The 19,974-nt window shown below is 36.6% G+C and overlaps 1 protein-coding gene across 2 annotated transcripts in view; it reads left to right on the top strand.

Moving 5' to 3' along the window:
• GABRA1 (gamma-aminobutyric acid type A receptor alpha1 subunit) overlaps window positions 1–9,345 on the top strand; it is a 58,373-nt gene extending 49,028 nt beyond the window's left edge. For both annotated transcript variants that reach the window (XM_027545756.1, XM_027545757.1), the window contains exons 9-10: window positions 2,412–2,614; window positions 6,452–9,345. In XM_027545756.1, coding sequence (XP_027401557.1) covers window positions 2,412–2,614; window positions 6,452–6,763 — 515 coding nt within the window. In that variant the 3' untranslated portion in view covers window positions 6,764–9,345. The remainder of the gene's footprint in view (window positions 1–2,411; window positions 2,615–6,451) is intronic.
• The last annotated feature ends 10,629 nt before the right edge of the window (window positions 9,346–19,974 follow it).

Below are 19,974 nucleotides of genomic sequence, written 5' to 3'. Positions count from 1 at the left end.
TAAAAGATTAGGTGAGAAAAATAAAATAAAATTTGTATTTTGTCACCCTCAGTACTTGGAACTTAATAGATGCTCAACACATTTTAACTTTTTTCCCTTTCTCTATAGCTGGAATTGTAAGATGACAACACACATACATACACACACACACAGCATGCCTCTCTTTATGCTATTCTTAATTGTTTTTAATTTATGGATACATTTTGTTTAAGAACTTCTATTCCCAAATTACTTTTAGCAGTTGACTGTCCACATAAACCAAAATTTAAAAAAAAAAAATGGAATTCACTTTAGCAGGGATTTATCCAAAAGGAGTGAAGCTGTCAATAATAAGTTATTAACTTTGCCCTTAGTAAGTATCAGGCTCAATACTTTATTACATTATTTTATTAAATACTCACAATAGCCCTCTGAGTTAGACTTATTCAAATTAAATTACAAGGGAATAATTACAAAAAAACTCCAGAAGTTCAGACTTGTGAGACAGACTTCCCAAGGTCACTCAGCAATTACAGAGCTGGGGCTTGAAACTGGATTGCTCTGTTCCCCAAATACTGACATTTAATTACTTTGCTCTTTGCTCAAGTTAATATGTAAATTTGGGGGCTTTTCCCCAGCTAATATGTAATATGGATAATGCCCCAAAATGTCCTGCAACACCTCCAAAGCTCATAGTAAGTCTATTCCCTACAACTGTGACCATGTATCAGAAATATGACATACTGAAAATCTCAGTGTTCTTAATCCTATCACTTCCTAATAGAGCTGTAAAGATAAATTACCTTGAAATTCATGGAAAACTGGGAATATTGGATGCTTTAAACTGCCTTGGAAAAATTAGCTGCCTACCAGCTGCATGACCCTACTGATTCTCTAAAATTAATCAAAAGAGGAATCATAGGTATGAGTTTTAGACAGATGGGATGACAATATCTTCTGTGGCAATAATTGACTTATCTTTAAAATGCTTTCACATATTATTATATTTATTCCTCTAACCCTATGAATGTGTAAAAGTTTTCCTTTCTTGGAATTTCAACAATGATATACACCGACCAAGGGAATGAAGTGTAAGTCACCACATTTACAGTTATGGAAACTGAGGTCCTTAGGAGCTAACTCACTTGTTCAAAGCTATAGAGTTAATAAATAGTGAGGGACTAGCTACTGGAAGAGGTTAAGATTTTTTCCACACCATGCAGTCTAAGTTATTGGGTTCCTGTGATTTTTTTTTTCCATAAATTTTCAAATGGCTTAAAAGGAGACTTACAGTATTCTAACTCATAGATTGCATCATATATAGTAGGTTGAAAATATTAACTTGTTAAATGGATATTATTGAATGTCATCCTTCAAAACAAACTCCTATAATTGGGCTCAGTGGTAGAAGAATCTGCCTGCAGTGCAGGAGATGCAGGAGACATGGGTTTGATCCCTGGGTTGGGAAGATCCCCAGGAAGAGGGCATGACAACCCACTCCAGCATGCTTGCCTGAAAAATCTAATAGAGGAGTCTGGTGGGCTACAGTTCACAGGGTCACAAAGAGTCAGACAGGACTGAAGCAACTGAGCACACAAGCAAACTGAAAGCAACTGACTTGAAAATGGCTTTGAATAGAGGTGATTTTAATCAGTTGGGATAGATTCATAGATTAGGGAAGATATATAGCAGCATTAGCAGAAAGAGTAAGACTTTGATGAATGTATGCAAATTTGGTTTTGCCATTTCTGAGCTATGTGACCTCAAGCAAGTCACCTGAGACTTATTTCAATAATTTCTTCAAAAGAGCAGCTATTTCAAGAATCAGGAAAAATAGTATAAAAGACAAAGCGTTAATAACATAATAAAACATTATCCGAAGATAATTTAGTTATCTGTTGATGATCAATTATCAAAAAGTTATTGGTTTTATGGTTTATATATTCAAGGATTGTTCAGTCACTCAGTAGTGGCTGACCCTTTGCGACCTCATGGACTGCAGCATGCCAGGCTTCCCTGTCCTTCACTATCTCTGTAGAATATTAAACAGAGCTGAGGATTCAGTGATTACTTATGGATCCTGGACAGTGACAATCTCTGCTTTCTTTTTCCTAGAGTTGGGGACAGTGAAGGAATATTATTTCCTTTCCTCACCAGGGCACTGTGTTCAAGATGCCTATTTAAGGGAGTTCACGATCTTATTAATGGCTTCTCAATAGCAGAGCAGTTTATCCCTCCAAGAACTGCCCTTCAGTACTGCCATACTATGAACTACAAACTACATTGGGATTAAATTAAAACTCACCCATCCCAAACCAAACGGGATGAACTGGAAAACATACTCTGTGTGTGTTTCATTTTATACAAGTAGGGTGACTTCAGTGATGAAAGTTTATAGTATGAACCTAAAAATTAACTTTCTTTCTTTGCAGGAGTCACAACTGTGCTCACCATGACAACTTTGAGTATCAGTGCCAGAAATTCCCTCCCTAAGGTGGCTTATGCAACTGCTATGGATTGGTTTATTGCAGTGTGCTATGCCTTTGTATTCTCAGCTCTGATCGAGTTTGCCACAGTAAACTATTTCACCAAGAGAGGTTATGCATGGGATGGGAAAAGTGTGGTTCCAGAAAAGGTAAATGCTTTAATATCTCCTGTGATATTGCACCATTATGTCTTTTTAAACCTGTAAGATGTAATGTGTGAGCTTGGGGGAATGGCTGAAGGATGCAGAGAGAGGGTAAAGAAGATTGTTTTTTTCTTATGTCATAAATGATTAAGTGCTGTGAGAATTTCCTCACTGCTAAGGAAGGAGGTTGTTTCTGTGGATAGGTGTGCAGAGTCAAGGGAAGGAAATAAAGGAGAAACACAAAGGTAAACATTTGTATTCAAGTATGGTTTCCTATGGTCCCCATTAATGTGAGAACAGTTTTAACAAACTTGATATTGGGAGCAATTATGCCATTATAATTTTTGTGACTTGAAAATCATAGTTTTTTGGGTGTTTGGTCCTAATAACTTTGGTCCTAAATGTTATTACTTTAATGACTCAACTGAATTGAGCTTACAAAATGCATTATCTCTAATTTTCACTAAAGTAAAGGTCAGGAAACATATTTTCTTTTTCCAAAAGAGAGGTTTGCTTTAAGAATCACAACACAGAATTCACAAAATTTCTTCATTGTAGAAAATTAGCAAGTCAAGAATATCACTGTTCTTCTGTTAGAACATATTTTGGAGTGACTTTTAAAGCATGGTTGGGGAGGATATTTCTGATTCTGGGGTTTGAAATAAAAATATGTCAAAAGGCAAGAAAGTCTTGGGATGGTGGAAAGAAAGGCAAAGTCAGAGTCCCAGAGGTTCTAAGGCATCTAGAAGTAACCTAGGAGGAATTTCTCTACAGCAAATGAAGAGTACTAGTGTCCTGAATCAGTCTCTAAAAATAGTTATGTTGTCAAATATACTTGAAAAATACTGAATACTCTCACAGAGTCACAGTATATTAGAGAGTCTGAGAGGGTCTACAGTAAAGAAATTCATTTAATGATGTTTTTCCCACAGCTCCATGAATATATTAGAAAAGAGGATCCTTTGTAGAAACATCTACCACATTTAATAGAATCTATAGTGTTACTGATTCTAAGATGTACCACTAATTTATGTGTACATAAGAAAGAACATATGCTGCCAAGTAAAAACTCTTTGAGATTTACCATTCAGCCACAGGTGGATCTATTGAATACTCAACTCAAAGCAAAGGAAGTTCTGTGTGGGGTATGCTATACCAACCAAAATGGACCAGACCCAGGTCCTAAAAATTCACCTTGCCTTGACACATCCTCAACTTAGTATAAAAAGCATATCTGAATTTCCAAACCAAGAATCTTGTCTCAGGATCAGTAGAGAGGAAACAAGACAAAAGAAACTGCACTTACCAGATGGAGAGAGAGGTGAGAGAGTAGAAACAGAGTTTTTGTCCAATACTTACTTTAGCCATTGATGGCCTCCATTTGTCCTAGAACAGAAGGACAACCCCAAAGGAAAGCAGTGAACCTGAAGATGTGTGATCATAAGACACTACAAATTGTGAGACATCGCCCAAAATCATAGCTGTGGACATTTTTAAAATCCACATCTTAGAATTAGTGGTACACTCTACCAAAGTTCTTCAGAACTAATGATACACAAACATTAGTGATATGCAACTGAAAAATGAAATGCAAACATTGGGAAAAGTTGTTTTTCTATCCTAATCCTTTCTTTGCATGCTGCAAGAAGCCAGTGTCTTTCTGATTGTAGCTTGTCAGTTGCAATTGTTAATGAATTGTTAGATGAATTGAACTTGATCTGGAAAGCATAGAATTTGGATTGAGGTGTTGGTGATCTCATATTTGAGTTTAGATTTCTTTCTGACTGTGTACTAGTCTTTAAGTGTTGTCTCAAATAAAATATTTCAATCTCTATCAATCTACAGTTCACATTATTCAGTGTACATATATAGATATAGGTATAGTCATATGTACATAGGCATCTACATATACATAAATAATACATTTATGCCCATATCTGGCATCTTATTAAGAAAGAGGATATTTTCTAAAATGTATTTTTGTCTCTGTAAAAATCTTCCACAGGGCTTTGCCAGTTTGATTTGCTTAAAACAGGGAATGTGAACACAATGTAATCCAGATCTCACTCTGACATTCAGAGAGGATACATTTTTTTTTTTTTCTGTAATTAGATAAAGTGTTTTCAGGAGAGTTAAAGTTTTGATGTCTGACATGGTATACTTGAAAATAAAAAGGAAATTCCAATAGGGCATCACATTTTCAAGTGAATATATAGTGGCCTTCTTAAGATCCACCCTCGTACGGTTAACTGCTAAATTAAATACTAACTTCTTAAAGAATATGCAACTATATCAGACCACATAGCTCTGAACAATGACCTACTTTATTTTTGAGAAGTGTCTATATGACAGAAACTAAGAAAAGCTGCAGTTATCAATTACCACACAGATAACATTAGTGAGCAGGTAACACTGAGCAAAAATCGAATCCAGGATATCCTGACTGACCCTGCTTTGTCATTTGTGCACTGGAAGCCTGAGGAGAAGGAGCAAAAAATAATTGGCTCATAAATTTTTTATCGCTGCAAAACAAACTGCCCCAAAACTTAGTGACCTAAAACAGTAACCAAGCATTTGAGGCTAGGAAAAACCTGAGGTTATTTCTATTAGTCGAACATGGGCTCGCTGACGTAGTTCCCGCACCAGGGCAAGAAAATCTACAATGGCCTTTCTCCCATGTATGGGGCCTCATGCTGGCTGGATCTCTCACTGAACATAGTCTCTGGTCCCTCAGTGTCTAATCCATGCTTCATGTTTCTGTGGCATGTTTCCAGAGGGTAAAGAGTGAGGTTGCAAAGCTTCCTGAGGATAGGATCTTAAGCTGGCACAGCATCACTCTGCCAGAGTCACACGTCTAGATGTAATAAGTGGGGAAATAGACCCCATTTTTTGATTGGAAAGCCTGGAAAATATTTGTCTGCATTTTTCCCTAGCCTTATTGAAAGATATTTGACACATAGCATTGTGTAAGTTTAAGGTGTACAATGCAATTAATTAGATATATTATATATCATGAATTGGTTACCACCATAGTATTAGCTACTATCTCTAACTGGTCACAAAGTCCTTTCTGTGGTGAAAACATTTAAGATTTAGTCTCAGCAATATTAAAGTATTTGATACAGTATTGTTATCTAGAGTCATCATGGTTTAGTAGACATTAGGTGCTGTCCAAAATGTCCAAAGACATTTGGTCCATGGAAACCAACCCCAAATATTCATTGGGAGGACGGATGCTGAAGCTCCAATACTTTGACCACCTTATGTGAAGAGATGCCTCATTGGAAAAAGACTCTGATGTTGAAAAAGATTGGAGGCAGGAGGAGAAGGGGGTGACAGAGGGTGAGATGGTTGGATGGCATCACTAACTCAATGGACATGAGTTTGAGCAAACTCTAGGAGATAGTGAACAACAGGGAAGCATGGCATGCTGTAGTTCATGGGGTCACAAAGAGTTGGACACAATTTAGCAATTGAACAATAACAAAGGACTTTGATATGTGGTCCTGTCCAAAACCATTTGTCATGGATCCAGTATGCTCAAAGACATTTTGGATAGGACCAAATTGCAAGGACCATTGACGTAAAGCAAATGTCTCAAAGACCAACTGTCTTATGGACATTTTGGACCAAATGTCCCACCAGGTCACTTGTCAATTTTACAATTAGACCTTTGTGTCTGCGTTTTACATTTATTCCCAAAATGCTGTCATAAATTCCATTCTTTAGATGTTAAATAAAGCACTTGTTTGAGTTCTAAAGTAAAGGTCACTTTGCTCAAGAACTTATAAACTTGCTTCCCACAATTTACTAAACAAAATACTTTAACTCTTTCCTTTACAGCCAAAGAAAGTGAAGGACCCTCTTATTAAGAAAAACAACACTTATGCTCCAACAGCAACCAGCTACACACCTAATCTGGCCAGGGGTGACCCCGGCTTAGCCACCATTGCTAAAAGTGCAACCATAGAACCAAAAGAAGTCAAGCCGGAAACAAAACCACCAGAACCGAAGAAAACCTTTAACAGTGTCAGCAAAATTGACCGACTGTCAAGAATAGCCTTCCCGCTGTTATTCGGAATCTTTAACTTGGTCTATTGGGCAACATATTTAAACAGAGAGCCTCAGCTAAAAGCCCCCACCCCCCATCAATAGGTCCTGTCAACCATATTCTGTTGCTCAGTCCTCTGCTCTGGGAATTGCTTTCTGTTCTCAACGTGGTAATTCCCATCTGCTTTATTGCCTCTGTCTTAGAGAATTTGAAGGTTTCCTTATTTCCATAATTCATATAAGAACAACAGACCCCTGTCTGGCCGTCCGGAGCAGATCAGAGCATACAGCTGAGAGACGGGATTCTGAGAGAGGGAGCCAGAGAGCAAAATCATGACAGAAGGAGACAGAAGGGAAGAGAGAGAAAAGGAGGGGGAAGTAGATCCAAAGATAGGAGGAAAAGTAGAAGAAAAATCCAACTTAACTCCAGGTCATTTGTAGATATATATTTCCAAATATTCTAGAAAAAAAAAAAGATACTGTATATGTCAAAAATATTTTTATGTGAAGGTGTTTAAAAGAATATAATGTTTAATGAAGAAACATTTAAAAAAATCTATGTCTTTATTGAACAGATGATGATGTGTTTCTCACATTTCTGTTTTGTATTTTAAACCTATGTATAGCTTTAACAGTTTGTTTCCAAAGCTCAAGATCCCCATTCTTTCTCTTTTAAGAAATACCTAGGGCATTATTTTGTTGTTAAATGCTATTTTAAAATTTATGGAAATTGCATAGGCAAAGGTGCAGTGTCTCACAGTAAGAGCACATTTAATCCAATGGAGACAAATGCTTTAAATAGGCTGCTTTACTGTCATCTGAGCTTTTACCAGTAGACTCAATGAGGAATCATTCTAACAGATATATACACTCAATAAAACTAAAAAAAAAATTAATAATAAATTTAGATAGAACAGTTTTAAAATATTTATTTTCCACCCTCTCTATATCCAGATAACACATGCACCCAGTAATCACTTGATTTTCATTCTGAAGATGTTTTTAGAGGGGCAAAAATATTTTGCAAGCTCTAGAATTGTTGAATGTATTATTTTATATAACAGTACATTAAAAGCTTTAGATTGAAATTTATGACTAATAAACAAATATAGAATATATAAATTATATATGTAAATATGTAGCATGAGATTGTACATTTTTTTACTTTTTTAAAAGTTGTGTTCTTAAAATATTGTGTAGGACTCACCGCTCTTAGCTGTTAGAATGTTGTTAAATGCTATGGAAATACTTTTACAGCCTGCATTTAAGACCAGAACAGTCTGAAGGAATCAGATGGAATTTACAATATGTGGGTATAAAATCTACTTATGTAGGGAAAGCTTGTAATTCAAACTGTTGTCCCATGTACAGTAGTGAATCAGTTGTTATCCACTCAAGTCATCCCACTTTTCCCTATTTTAGGCTCTTATAATATAAAAAGAAAATGGAAAAGCATTAGTGGGAGCTAGAAAATCAACTGTATATTACTGCTATCTTTGCTGATACCAACTATTTCAATAAGTGTTGTACCATATGTAGCATTAAATATAAAAATACATGAAAGAATGTACAGGAACTAGCTTTTATTGAGTAATATGACATTTCATTTATACTGTAGCAATATATTTGTAGGCATACTACGTAAGGGCTTTAATGACAAGAGGTCCATTCATACTCCCTATGAAAATTCTAGTCTCTTTCATTACTTCCCAGATATTTTAGAGATAAATATTTATGAAGAAGGTATTTTTGAAGTCTCCTTTTGTCTGACAGAATTTCAGAGATATTTAAAATTAGCATCCAGAATCCACAGGTCATGGGCTAACCACATTTAGAATACTATGGCATAAACCTGTCGTCATAATTACCAAATAAGACAGTTGGGATCCATACCCAAGTTTTGAGCAATGTTTGTCTCAAAAAGCTGTTATCCAGTGATGCAGGAAAATACAGTTTGTGTTTTCCTAAACAAACTCTGGTATTTTTAAATGTGCTTTATTGTTTGATTTGGTCCTGCCTAAATTCAATGAGCTAGGCCAATAAAGGCTGAACCAAGGAGATTTCATTCTTTGGTATCATGTGTAGATATCATGTATAGAAAATAAATTAAAATATGGCTCTAATTTCTGTGTTGCTGTTAATCTTGGTTTTTCTTTTTTTTCTTTTTGGTGTTAATCTAAGTGTTTATTAAGAGTATTTTATCTTCCAGACTCCTCATGGCTAACATTTGGTCTGTATTTTGCTCATTAGATGTGTATATTTCTTCTTAGTCTGCTTTATGCTATGCAATGACTGCATTTCTATCGTTTTTTAGTTTGTTAGTATGTATGGACAGTATTCTATTGTATAAATTGATTGCACAACTTATCAAAGACAAATGATTCTATGTAGCTTTTCTACAGTGCTTTGCTAAACCATGTAACACTAGTTAAGTCTTCCTTGAAAATAAAGATACACTCTTATAGAGGACAGTTCCTGTTAACTCCCAGGAAAAAATTTTAAAAGATGACACTGAATGTTTATGGCACCTTAGTGCAGTGAAGTGGCAATAAAACCTAACATGAATCAAGGTTGTTTATGGCAGATGCATGTATTGCTTTACAGAGTTTAGCAAAAGCTCTTAATTTTATGTCATACTGTATTCTATTATAATAATAAAGTTAACATTATTCAATAACAAAATGGAATGCTTGACTCTCTCTCTTTTCTTATTATCAGTACCATTACCCTGTTTTAAAGCATTTTCAAGTAGGAGCGCCTAAAGGTGCCAAGTGCTAACATGAATCTAGGCTACTCAGAAGACTTTTGAAGAGATGTCAATGGTATGATCCTAAACTATGATTTTAAATGAATCACTTTCAGAAAGAGAAATTCTTGAAAACCTAATATCTGTTGTCACCAGTAGCACCAAGACTCAAAATTTATAAAACACAAATAGAAAAGAATCAACATACTGAATCAATAGTAGTTTGTTCATATCTATTGTTAATACAGTAGATTTGTCTTCTGACCTGCTCCTGGGAGACTGGTTTAATAGTTTTAGGGAAGAATCTGAGCATTATAATTTTAAAAGCTCCTCCAGAGCTATTATGTCCCTTAACATTTCTATAAGCAAAAAGTTAAAGTACAAAATACAATCACTTGAATAACAATGGAGAAATCATTTCAACAATAGGCATAAAACTGCACCTGGTCCCTACAGACAAGATCATGTGAGGCAAAATCTTTCTGTATCTTTTTTTATATTTCTACAAATGGAACATATATCTTCTTAAAAAATGATTCAGGACTTAGCAAAATTAATACTTTAAAATCGTTCAATGAAATGACTTATTCAAGCCAAATAAATTTGCCCATGTAAACTAGGTGAACAATCACATTCATTGATTTCTTAGCTCTCATAAAAATGAATGTAGCGAATGATGATTATTTTGGCTATCAAACTACATCCATGTCAAGGCTCACCATAATAATTATCTAAGGAATCAAAATAAGAATGGACTTGGCATTAGGACTGACCATCTGTTTGAATTTAATTATACCTGTTCATTAAGACCTTCTGTTCGAGTTTTCTAATATCCATCCCACTCTTGTGACCAACAAGAACAGTCAGCTGATGTGATCACATTACAGCCATGATTTATTCAAATAAATTAACTCTGAATGTTAATTTAACTAAAATTCTACTAACATTTGCTGAGTCTTAACACTTAGCAGTGTTAAGTGTTAAGTACTGTGCTAGTTGATAGGGATGTAGAGATAAATATCTCGAATGTTCTTTATCCTAAAGGAAATAAAAGCTATGATAGGGGAAGAAAACAAAGAATCAGGCAAAAATAATAATAAAAATATTATAAGAAAAGTAAAGGATGCCATAAAACACATAACAAGGGTATCTTGCCACTCTTCATAAGGTTAGCTCATTGAATCTATAGGAACTAATAATGTCTAAGATGAAACTGGAAATATAAGAGGAATTGAAGAGGCCCTGCCCTACAAGACAGTGGCCTTGGGACTTAATACCAACCTATGAGTGGTTAACCATTTAACCACTGACTAACAGTTGGGACATCCTAGAATCCCTCAGTTACTATGGCAGGTACTGAGATTGCAGAGATGAAGATAACAGTATGCTCTTGGAAAGCTCATCATTTAATAGAGAAGCCAAGTGAACTGCAAGTTTTAACACTAAAAATGATGTACAATTACCAAAAAATGGGCCAGGTAGAGGAAGTTTTTACTTGGGAAGTGGTATGAGGAAGGTCTTCAGATGCAAGTGTTAGCTGAGCTAGGTTTTGAAAGATAATTCAACACTAATCAGGCACTTTAGTCTTGGGGAGGCTGCCTGTGATAAGGGACATATTTCTTATTCAATGATGATAACACATTAAAACCTAGTCCCAAAGCTTACTGCCAGGGAACTAACATGTATGTGTAAAGTAGAACATCATATTAAGGGAAGCACTGGGAACCACGGAAAACAGCACACGTACAGTTTCTTTAGCCTCAGCTCTAGCTATTCAGTGCCTTGTGGGGAAAGGAGCTTCATATTGCTACATATTCCAATGTACCAACAACAAAAAGCCAAACACTTGATTTTGAATTTCCTTTTAATTCTGATTCTGAAACTACCGCTTGTCACACGTCAATGTGTCAGCCAGTTGAATTTGTAATTCACCTGAATAGTGAGCTCTTTTTTTCAGAGTATCTGTACAAATCCACATGTTCATTTGGTAATCATTTCTTAAGCAGCTATACTATGTTTGGTGTTAAGATTATTTCACAGAGAAATGGAAGGTTTTTCATTTCATTTTTTCTTCTCTGTATTAGTTGTTGTTGTTCAGTCACTAAGTTGTATCCGACTCTTTGTGACTCATGGACTGCAGCAAGCCAGGATTCCCTATCCTTCACTATCTCCCAGAGCTTGCTCAAACTCATTTCCATTGAGTCGGTGATGCCACCCAACCATTTCATCCTCTGTCACTCCCTTCTCCTCCTGCCTTCAATCTCTCCCAGCATCAGGGTCTTTGCATCAGTGAGCTGGCTCTCTGCACCAGGGGACCAAAGTATTGGGGCCTCAGCTCCAGCATCAGTCCTTCCAATGAATATTCAAGGTTGATTTCCTTTGGGATTGACTAGTTTGATCTCCTACCTGTCCAAGGGACTCTCAAGAGTTAGTTAGCAAATGTTAAAACTCTATGTGAAAGAATGCTGATGTACTGCATTTTCAAAGCCATATTATTTTTCAATAAAACATTTATAGTTTAAAAAGAGGTCAAAGTTTCCATGGGATTGTAAAATATAAAGATTCTTTTTGTTCTGATTGATAATTTACCTGCCTTTCTCTATAACATGTAGTATGTTTATATTATAGAAAAGATGATGTCCTAATTAATAGTCCATCAAAATATAACTTATACATATTACCTTCTTTGATCTTACCATAGGCTAGTTACAAAAGAAGAAATTCATATAAGTCAATTGATTTGTTTAAAATACTGTGTAAGTGATTTTGTCACATTAAAAAAGTAATTTGAACTTAATTATAAAGATAATTTTCAAAACTCATCTTTAAAAAACTCACATTGGATCTCCTTGTAAATCTAGTAAATCTCCTTGTAAAACTAGTAGTCTATGTTTTATTTGAAAAGTTAATGTATAAAGAAAAACAACATGAAAAAAAAATTTGCCTTTCAGGTCAAAGGAAAAGTCATCTGAAAAAAGTTAGAGGTGATGAATGTGGTCAGAACAGACTCTTTGTTATCCATTGTAACAGAAAAGGCATGGCCACTGGAGTCAGGTATCCCACTGTAAATACTGACCTGACCCATTGAACAGTTCCTTCTTACCTTCATTTATGAAGAAAACAGGAATAATAGTAGTCAATGTGGACATTTCTAGAGTGGCACAGTAAGGATCTGAGCAGTTCCACTCCTTAAAATCAATAGGAAAACTTGACAAATTTTCTGAAGCAATAACTGCAAGATTCTAGAAATCAATAACAAAGTAAGGAGTATTTATTAAAAAAAAAAACTACTAAAGCTTTTGTAAGAAAGTTTATATGTAATGTTTCAAAATTTGCAATTGTGCTCATGGCCTCTTTAGATCCATTTTCACAATAATGTTACCAGTGAAGGACAACCTGTGTATCTAAGCATTGTCACCACTGGGGCAGGGGTGGGGTGAGGGTCTTACGTAAATTGGAGCAAAGTATGCAAAAGTTTTATACCCATGAAATTAGTACTAATCTGTAGGCAAATGAATAGGAAGGCCAATACTGAGGGTAACCAGAAGTTATTATTAATATTAATAATCCTTATTAAAGCAAACAAATGACTGGCAGAAGAGCCAGAAAAGAAAATTTAACAAGGGAAAAAGACCATTTATAATGGGTTGATTTCAAATCAGTATAAAAATGTGTTAAAAGATGAAAAAAGTGGTGTTCAAATAATAAAGAAAATTATTATAACAATGATGCATTAAATACAGAATCTCAGACTTCCTTTGTGGTGTAGTGTATAAAAATCCACCTGCCAAGGCAGAGGACCTGGGTTTGATCCCTGGTCTTGGAAGATCTCATGTGCCACAGGGCAACTAAGCTGGTTTGCCACAACCACTGAGCCCACACATCTTAGAGCCTGTGCTCTGCAACAAGAGAAGCCACCACAATGAGAAGCCTTGAAGAAAAATAGTCCCTGCTTGCCATAGCTAGAGAAAGCCCAAGCACATCAGCAAAGACCCAGTGCAACCAAGATAAATACATTTTAAAAAAAAATTCTATTAAATACAGAATCTCAGCAGAGATAGATATCATTAGAAAAGTAAATCTAAAGGAAAAATCTGGATTTAGAAATAAGAATGATTGAAGTGATTAAGTTTTACTAGAGGAGCTCAAAATCAGACTTGAGATTTCATTTACCCACATATATGTTTATGGATTCATTGGTCTTATTTCAGAAACTAAAGTAACAATACTTGCGAGTAGGAAAGGAGGGAAGACTGGAGATATACACAGTAACTGTAGCATTACTAGGGAAAGGCTATACATTTTACTGACAATGATAAGGAATTCAAAGTTTCATTAAAATAAATCTTGGAGATTTTTCCTCATTCAGTATAAAACCAGTAACTATAATAAATTTCCAACATAAAAGGAAGAGTGAGTACAAGTTCAATGAAAAAACAAAATTCAATGAACCTGTTAAATCAGAGTGTTTTGCATTTATGTAAAACTCAAATATTTTGGAAAGTTAAATTGCTTTGTCCTTTAAAGAGGGAACTCAATTTCAAACATCATAAATGAGACTATACTCTCCCCCTACATTATAGCACAGCAATTTGTAGGTCAAGCAGAAACATTCATTCCTGCTGTTTGTAGCTGTCTTTATTTTGGCCACCAGCTCTAGTTTTCCAACTGATAGAAGAGCAGGGAAAACTCTGTGGATATTATAATTATTATAAATTTGTATCATCTTGAAAGATGAAGTATAGTTTCTGCTCAGAATGGTCTAGTTTTAGAGCCTGGCATGTAATAACAAAAACACTGCCTAGACATTTATAACACTGATACCTACAAAACTACATTGTTGAATATAATTTGGATTTCTGGCATCACAATTATCTCACTGTGAGGGGTGCATTAGGGTTTCTTACTCAAAATATAGTTGAGTACTCATTAGGATCTGGTACTCAAAATATTGTTGAGTATTTCTCTTTAACAAAGATATTCAATTATTAAAAGGTAAGTATTTAAAATTGCTTTTGTTAATATTGGTAAGTCTCTGCTCCTCATAAACCCCATTTCTGCACAGACCACCACTGGGAGTTGATATATTAACAATGTGGAAACTGAACTCACATATCTGTATGTCAGTCGTCCACATAAATTCAGCTTTATTTTCTCATGGCCACCACAAAAATAGAAAGAAACAGAAATATCAAAACTATTTTTAAGTTCAAGGCCAAAGTAGTATTCTAAAGAGGTATTCATAAGAACATATGTGGTTCAAAAACTTTTTCTTAAGTAAAGAATGATTCAAAGGTAAGACTAATATGCTATGTGGCCCCCCAAAAAGGGATTTTTCTCCCCAACAAATTTTGGTTGGTGTGCCCCTATAAAGTTAAATCTTGATATTCAGTCACATCTGTGTGTTCTGTGGATCCTAAAGAAAACTTTCCACAGGAAAATAAATTAATTTATAGCTCCCAATAATGTATTGCTGACAGATAAATTGAAGATATGGAACATATATACAATGGAATATTACTCAGTCATTAAAAGGAACAAAACTGAGTCATTTGTAGTGATGTGGATGAACCTAGAGTCTGTCATACATAATGAAGTTAAGCCAGAAAGAGAAAAACAAATATTGTATATCAACGAGTATATATGGAATCTAGAAAAATGGTACTGATGAACCTTTCTGCAGGGCAAGGATAAAGAAACAGATGTAGAGAATGAACTTACAGACACCAGGGAGTGAGGAGAAGGAGAAGGCGGGCCGAAGTGAAAGAGTCTCACTGACATATACACACTCAGTTCATTTCATCTCTCAGTCGTGTCTGACTCTTTGCAACCCCATGAATTGCAGCACGCCAGGCCTCCCTGTCCATCACCAACTGCCGGAGTTCACTCAAACTCATATCCATTGAGTCAGTGATGCCATCCAGCCATCTCATCTTCTGTCGTCCCCTTCTCCTCCTGCCCCCAATCCCTCCCAGCATCAGGGTCCTTTCCAATGAGTCAACTCTGCATGAGCTGGCCAAAGTACTGGAGTTTCAGCTTTAGCATCAGTCCTTCCAATGAACACCCAGGACTGATCTCCTTTAGGATGGACTGGTTGGATCTCCTTGGTCCAAGGGACTGTCAAGAGTCTTTTCCAATACCATGTTCAAAAGCATCAATTCTTTGGTGCTCAGCTTTCCTCATACACTACCATGTGTAAAATAGCTAGCTAGTGAGAAGCCACTGCATAGCACAGTGAGCTCAGTTCAGTGTTCTGTGATGACCTAGAGGGGTGGGATGGGGGAGGTGGGAGGGAGACTTAAGAGGGAGGGTATTATGTATTCATATAGCTGATTCACATTGTTGTACAGCAGAAACTAACACAATATGTAAAGCAATTATACTCTGATTAAAAAATTAAAAATTACTATACTGCTGTCATCAGAGAAGGCAATGGCACCCCACTCCAGTACTCTTGCCTGGAAAATCCCATGGGCGGAGGAGCCTGGTAGGCTGCAGTCCATGGGGTCGCGAAGAGTCGGACACGACTGAGCGACTTCACTTTCACTTTTCACTTTCATGCATTGGAGAAGGAAATGGCAACCCACTCCAGTGTTCTTGCCTGGAGAATCCCAAGGACGGGGGAGCCTGGTGGGCTGCCGTCTATGGGGTCGCACAGAGTCGGACACGACTGAAGCGACTTAGCAGCAGCAGCAGCGGCAGCAGCTTACTGCTGTCATAGTGAGAGGAATTACACTATATCATTTTCATATATTATTTTATTTAATTCTCATATCTCTGTGATGTTGTGATGAAAATCCCATTTTACAGATGAGAAAAGTGAGGTTTTAAAACATTAATGAACTAACCCACTGCTGTGCAGCTATAATATGCCAAACCAGGATTCAAAACAGGATTGAAACTAGGTCACTTTTTATGAACTTAAAAGGACCTAAAAGGTTATATAAATTAATTATTTTACTTTATAAATAATACATAATAAAAGTCATAATGGATAAACTCTCTGCTAAAGGTAGACTCAAGATTATAGTGCACATTTTTTAATGCCACCTTAGAAAACAAAACAAAACAAGCCTATTTTCCAGTTTGAAAAACCCAAGATTATTGCATCTAACTATGAAATCTAATTTTCCTGGAACAATAATTTAACCAGTGTCTTCTGCTTAGGTATGTTTTACCATGTGAATTTTATTCATTTCCTATTGGTTGTCTAATATTAGGAGATGGGTGTAAGTGGTGAGAAGGGCAATGGATATATGGAAAACTGTAGATACAGATTCAATTTGTTATAAACTTAGTCTTTCTTAGAAAAACTGCCAACAGTGAATTAGGAAGGGCCAGTTGTGGAAGTGAAATCAAGATGATGGACTAGAAAACCCTGAGCTCACCTTGCCCCACAAACATATCAAAACTACCATCTCATAGGGAGCCACATTCTCTGAGAACTAAAACAGCTCTTCTACAACCAAAGTTATAAAGAAAGAGCCACAGAGAGCCTGGTAGGAGGAAAGAAGCAATCTAGTCTAGACCCACATCCTTGCTGGGTGACCCAGAAGAGAAGGAGCATATCACAGGTTAAGGAATCCTGCCTAAGAGGTAAGGAGGTCAAGTTCCATATCGGGTGCCCCAGGCTTGGGGTCTGGCACTGAGAAGATGAGATGGTTGGTTTGAAAACCAGTGGGGCTTACCAGAGGGTTGTAGGAAATCAAGACTCAGCTTCATTCATTGATATTATCTTTCCCAACTGCATAGGCACTTGGAGGCCCCTGGACTATAAAACTCCACATCTCAATGGAAACTGAGCTGTTAGACTTTCTCATGCACTGCCCTCTTCAATTATCTGGGATTTTTAACTTCCTCGTTCTTACATTTTGGGGAAATAATACATATGTATGTGTACTTTAACATATGTCATGCAGTGTGTGTGTGTCTGTTTGTATTTCTCCCTTTCTTTCCATTTGTAGCTAGATAAATACAGAAGGAGAGAGATCAAAAGAGAAGCACACACAAACATATATACATAGGTAGTTATTATCTCCCCAAATATTTGCTCCTATTTGCAGAATTTGGTGAAGAGAGGGTAAATAGTATAAAGAAGATGGTGATCATATGCTGGTTTATTTATTTTGTATCTAGAAATATAACAACCCCATAGGTGATCTAGATTCTAAATGAACTTTCTCAAGAGCTAATGACTTCTTGTGGTACAATGACACCTGCATTTTTTAAAATAAAGAACAAACTCTCTACATTGGCATCCTTGGTTTTCAGGTACCTGTTTGTTTTTGTTGTTGCCAAAAGGTTATTGGGACAAAGCAGAAATGACAGATTGTCTGGAGACCGTAGGCTGCTAGCAGCCTGTGGCGGTCCAGGCAGCGCCAGGGAGCAGCCTTCCACAGACTGCCAGGCCCTGTGCTCTTTAATCAGGACTGCTAAACGATGCAGGTGGTGTGGAGATTGGGGCATCCTAGTATAACACGGGAGAAATAAGTGAATATCCCCTTTCCACCTGTTCCATTTGGCCTTTTTTCATCCCATACAAATGTCCCCAGGAGCAAAGGGAACCTGCTTTTAAGGACAATTCGAATACTTCCATTTTTCATTTGTAAGAATGGGGCTTCTCAGGTCGCTTAATGGTAAAAAATCCACCTGCCAATGCAGGAGACGTGGGTTCAATCTCTGGGTTGGGAAGATTCCCTGGAGTAGGAAATGGCTACCCACTCCAGTTTTCTTGTCTGGAAAATTCCATGGACAGAGAAAGCTGGTAGGCTACATAGTCCATGGGGTCGCAAAGAGTTGGATACTGCTGAGCAACTGAGCACGTGTGTATTTGTAAGAAAAAAATAAATACAAACCTAAAAGGGAAAATTAAGCAAAATAACAAAAAGAGCCTGTTTGTCAGAAGCTGAAAAGGGCAGAGAATCACAAGGCAAAGATTTTCTACAGCTTTTACAAAAAGATTGTGTGGTTTCCACACATTTCCCTGCCCTGGAGAGGACTGCCTCCTGCATGGGCTTGGTTACGTCTCTGGACTGAACTTAGCCTTCCTATGAGTATCTGAATTAAAGGTTACACTTCAACCACCCGAAATTCTTCCTCAACCTCTGCGGCAGGAATTTTGTTTTAGAAAGATTTCTAACTCTTCGTCCCGTGTAATTGCAAGTTTGTCTTTCACTTTCCTCCTTGTTCTCTTTGCTGACAACCCAGCCTTCATGTGCCTTGCCAGCACCCACAGCCTCACTATTTGCTCACTCCTCCCCATCCCAGGATCTTGAGACTGTTCCTGCCCCAGCGACTCACCAAGGAGGGATCCAACATGTAAAATCAACATTAACCTAAAGGTAAAGCCAGTGTGATTTGAGTCACTGATAAACTCAATTCCTATTTACCCAAAGACTCTGCTCGTATCCTCAACAGAATTTCACTAAAACTCCAAGGACTAAATAGAAGAGACAAAATGCACTGTGAGTTCAGAGGTAAGTATAGCCCTTTGAGCTCAAAACATCAGGAAGGATGTTCCTTCTTCCCAAGTGGCTAGGTTAGGTTTGAATAAGTAAATCAGAAGTAATGAGGATCACAAAAAGGACTGCACAAGGACAAATGTACCAAGTTAGAAACAGCTGGGGCATATTATGAGAACATTGAGAAAAATGGGAGAGCAAGAGTAAAACCTGCATTGTGAGACCATGTGTCTTGATGTTTGTATTATTTCCATTCATGAAGGGATATAGTAAAACAAAGTGCTTATGGGCATGGACTCTACTCTAGAGAAACCAAAATTCGAATGTCCTCCAGCACTAATGACCTGTGTGAAAAATGGTAAACTCCGTATCTTCACTAGGCCTAGGTTTTCCGATTTAGGATGGATATAGTATTTAAATTCCAGATTGACTAGAAAAATTGAATGAGGTAATATATGGAAAAATTAAGTACATTGCCCAGCACATAGAATTATTCAGGAATTATTGTTACTGTTAAGTTTTTGGTCATGTAATACATTTTTGGAGAATCTATTAGGCTCTCTTTGATGTGATGCTCACTAGAGATAGAAGTAGAATGAAACATCTTAAAGAATGGGAGTAAATGTTTGCAAATGATGTGACCAACAAGAGATTAATTTCCAGAATATATAAACAGCTCATACAACTCAATATCAAATAAAGAAACAACTCAATCAAAAAATGGGCAGAAGATCTAAATAGACATTACTCCAAAAGGCACACAAAAAGATGCTCAACATTGCTAAATATTAGAAAAATGCAAAGGAAAACCACAATGAGGTATGACCTCAAACTGGTCAGAGTGACCATTATCAAAAAGTCTATAAACAATAAATGCTAGAGAGGGTATGGAGAAGAAGGAACCGTCCTGCACTGCTGGTGGGAATGTAAATTGGTATAGCCACTCTGTATCAAGGAGAACAGTATCAAGGTTTCTTAAAAAACTAAAAATAGAGATACTATATGATTCTGCAATCCCACTCCTGGGCAAATAACTGAAGCAAACCATAATTCAGAAAGATGCATGCACCCCAATGATCACTATTTACAACAGCCACAAAATGGAAACA

Source organism: Bos indicus x Bos taurus, chromosome 7 (assembly GCF_003369695.1).
Source record: "Bos indicus x Bos taurus breed Angus x Brahman F1 hybrid chromosome 7, Bos_hybrid_MaternalHap_v2.0, whole genome shotgun sequence".
In the NCBI taxonomy this organism is placed as follows: Eukaryota; Metazoa; Chordata; class Mammalia; order Artiodactyla; family Bovidae; genus Bos; species Bos indicus x Bos taurus.
The sequence above is the reverse complement of the archived record's forward strand: the minus strand, read 5'-3'. Positions and strand labels throughout refer to the sequence as shown.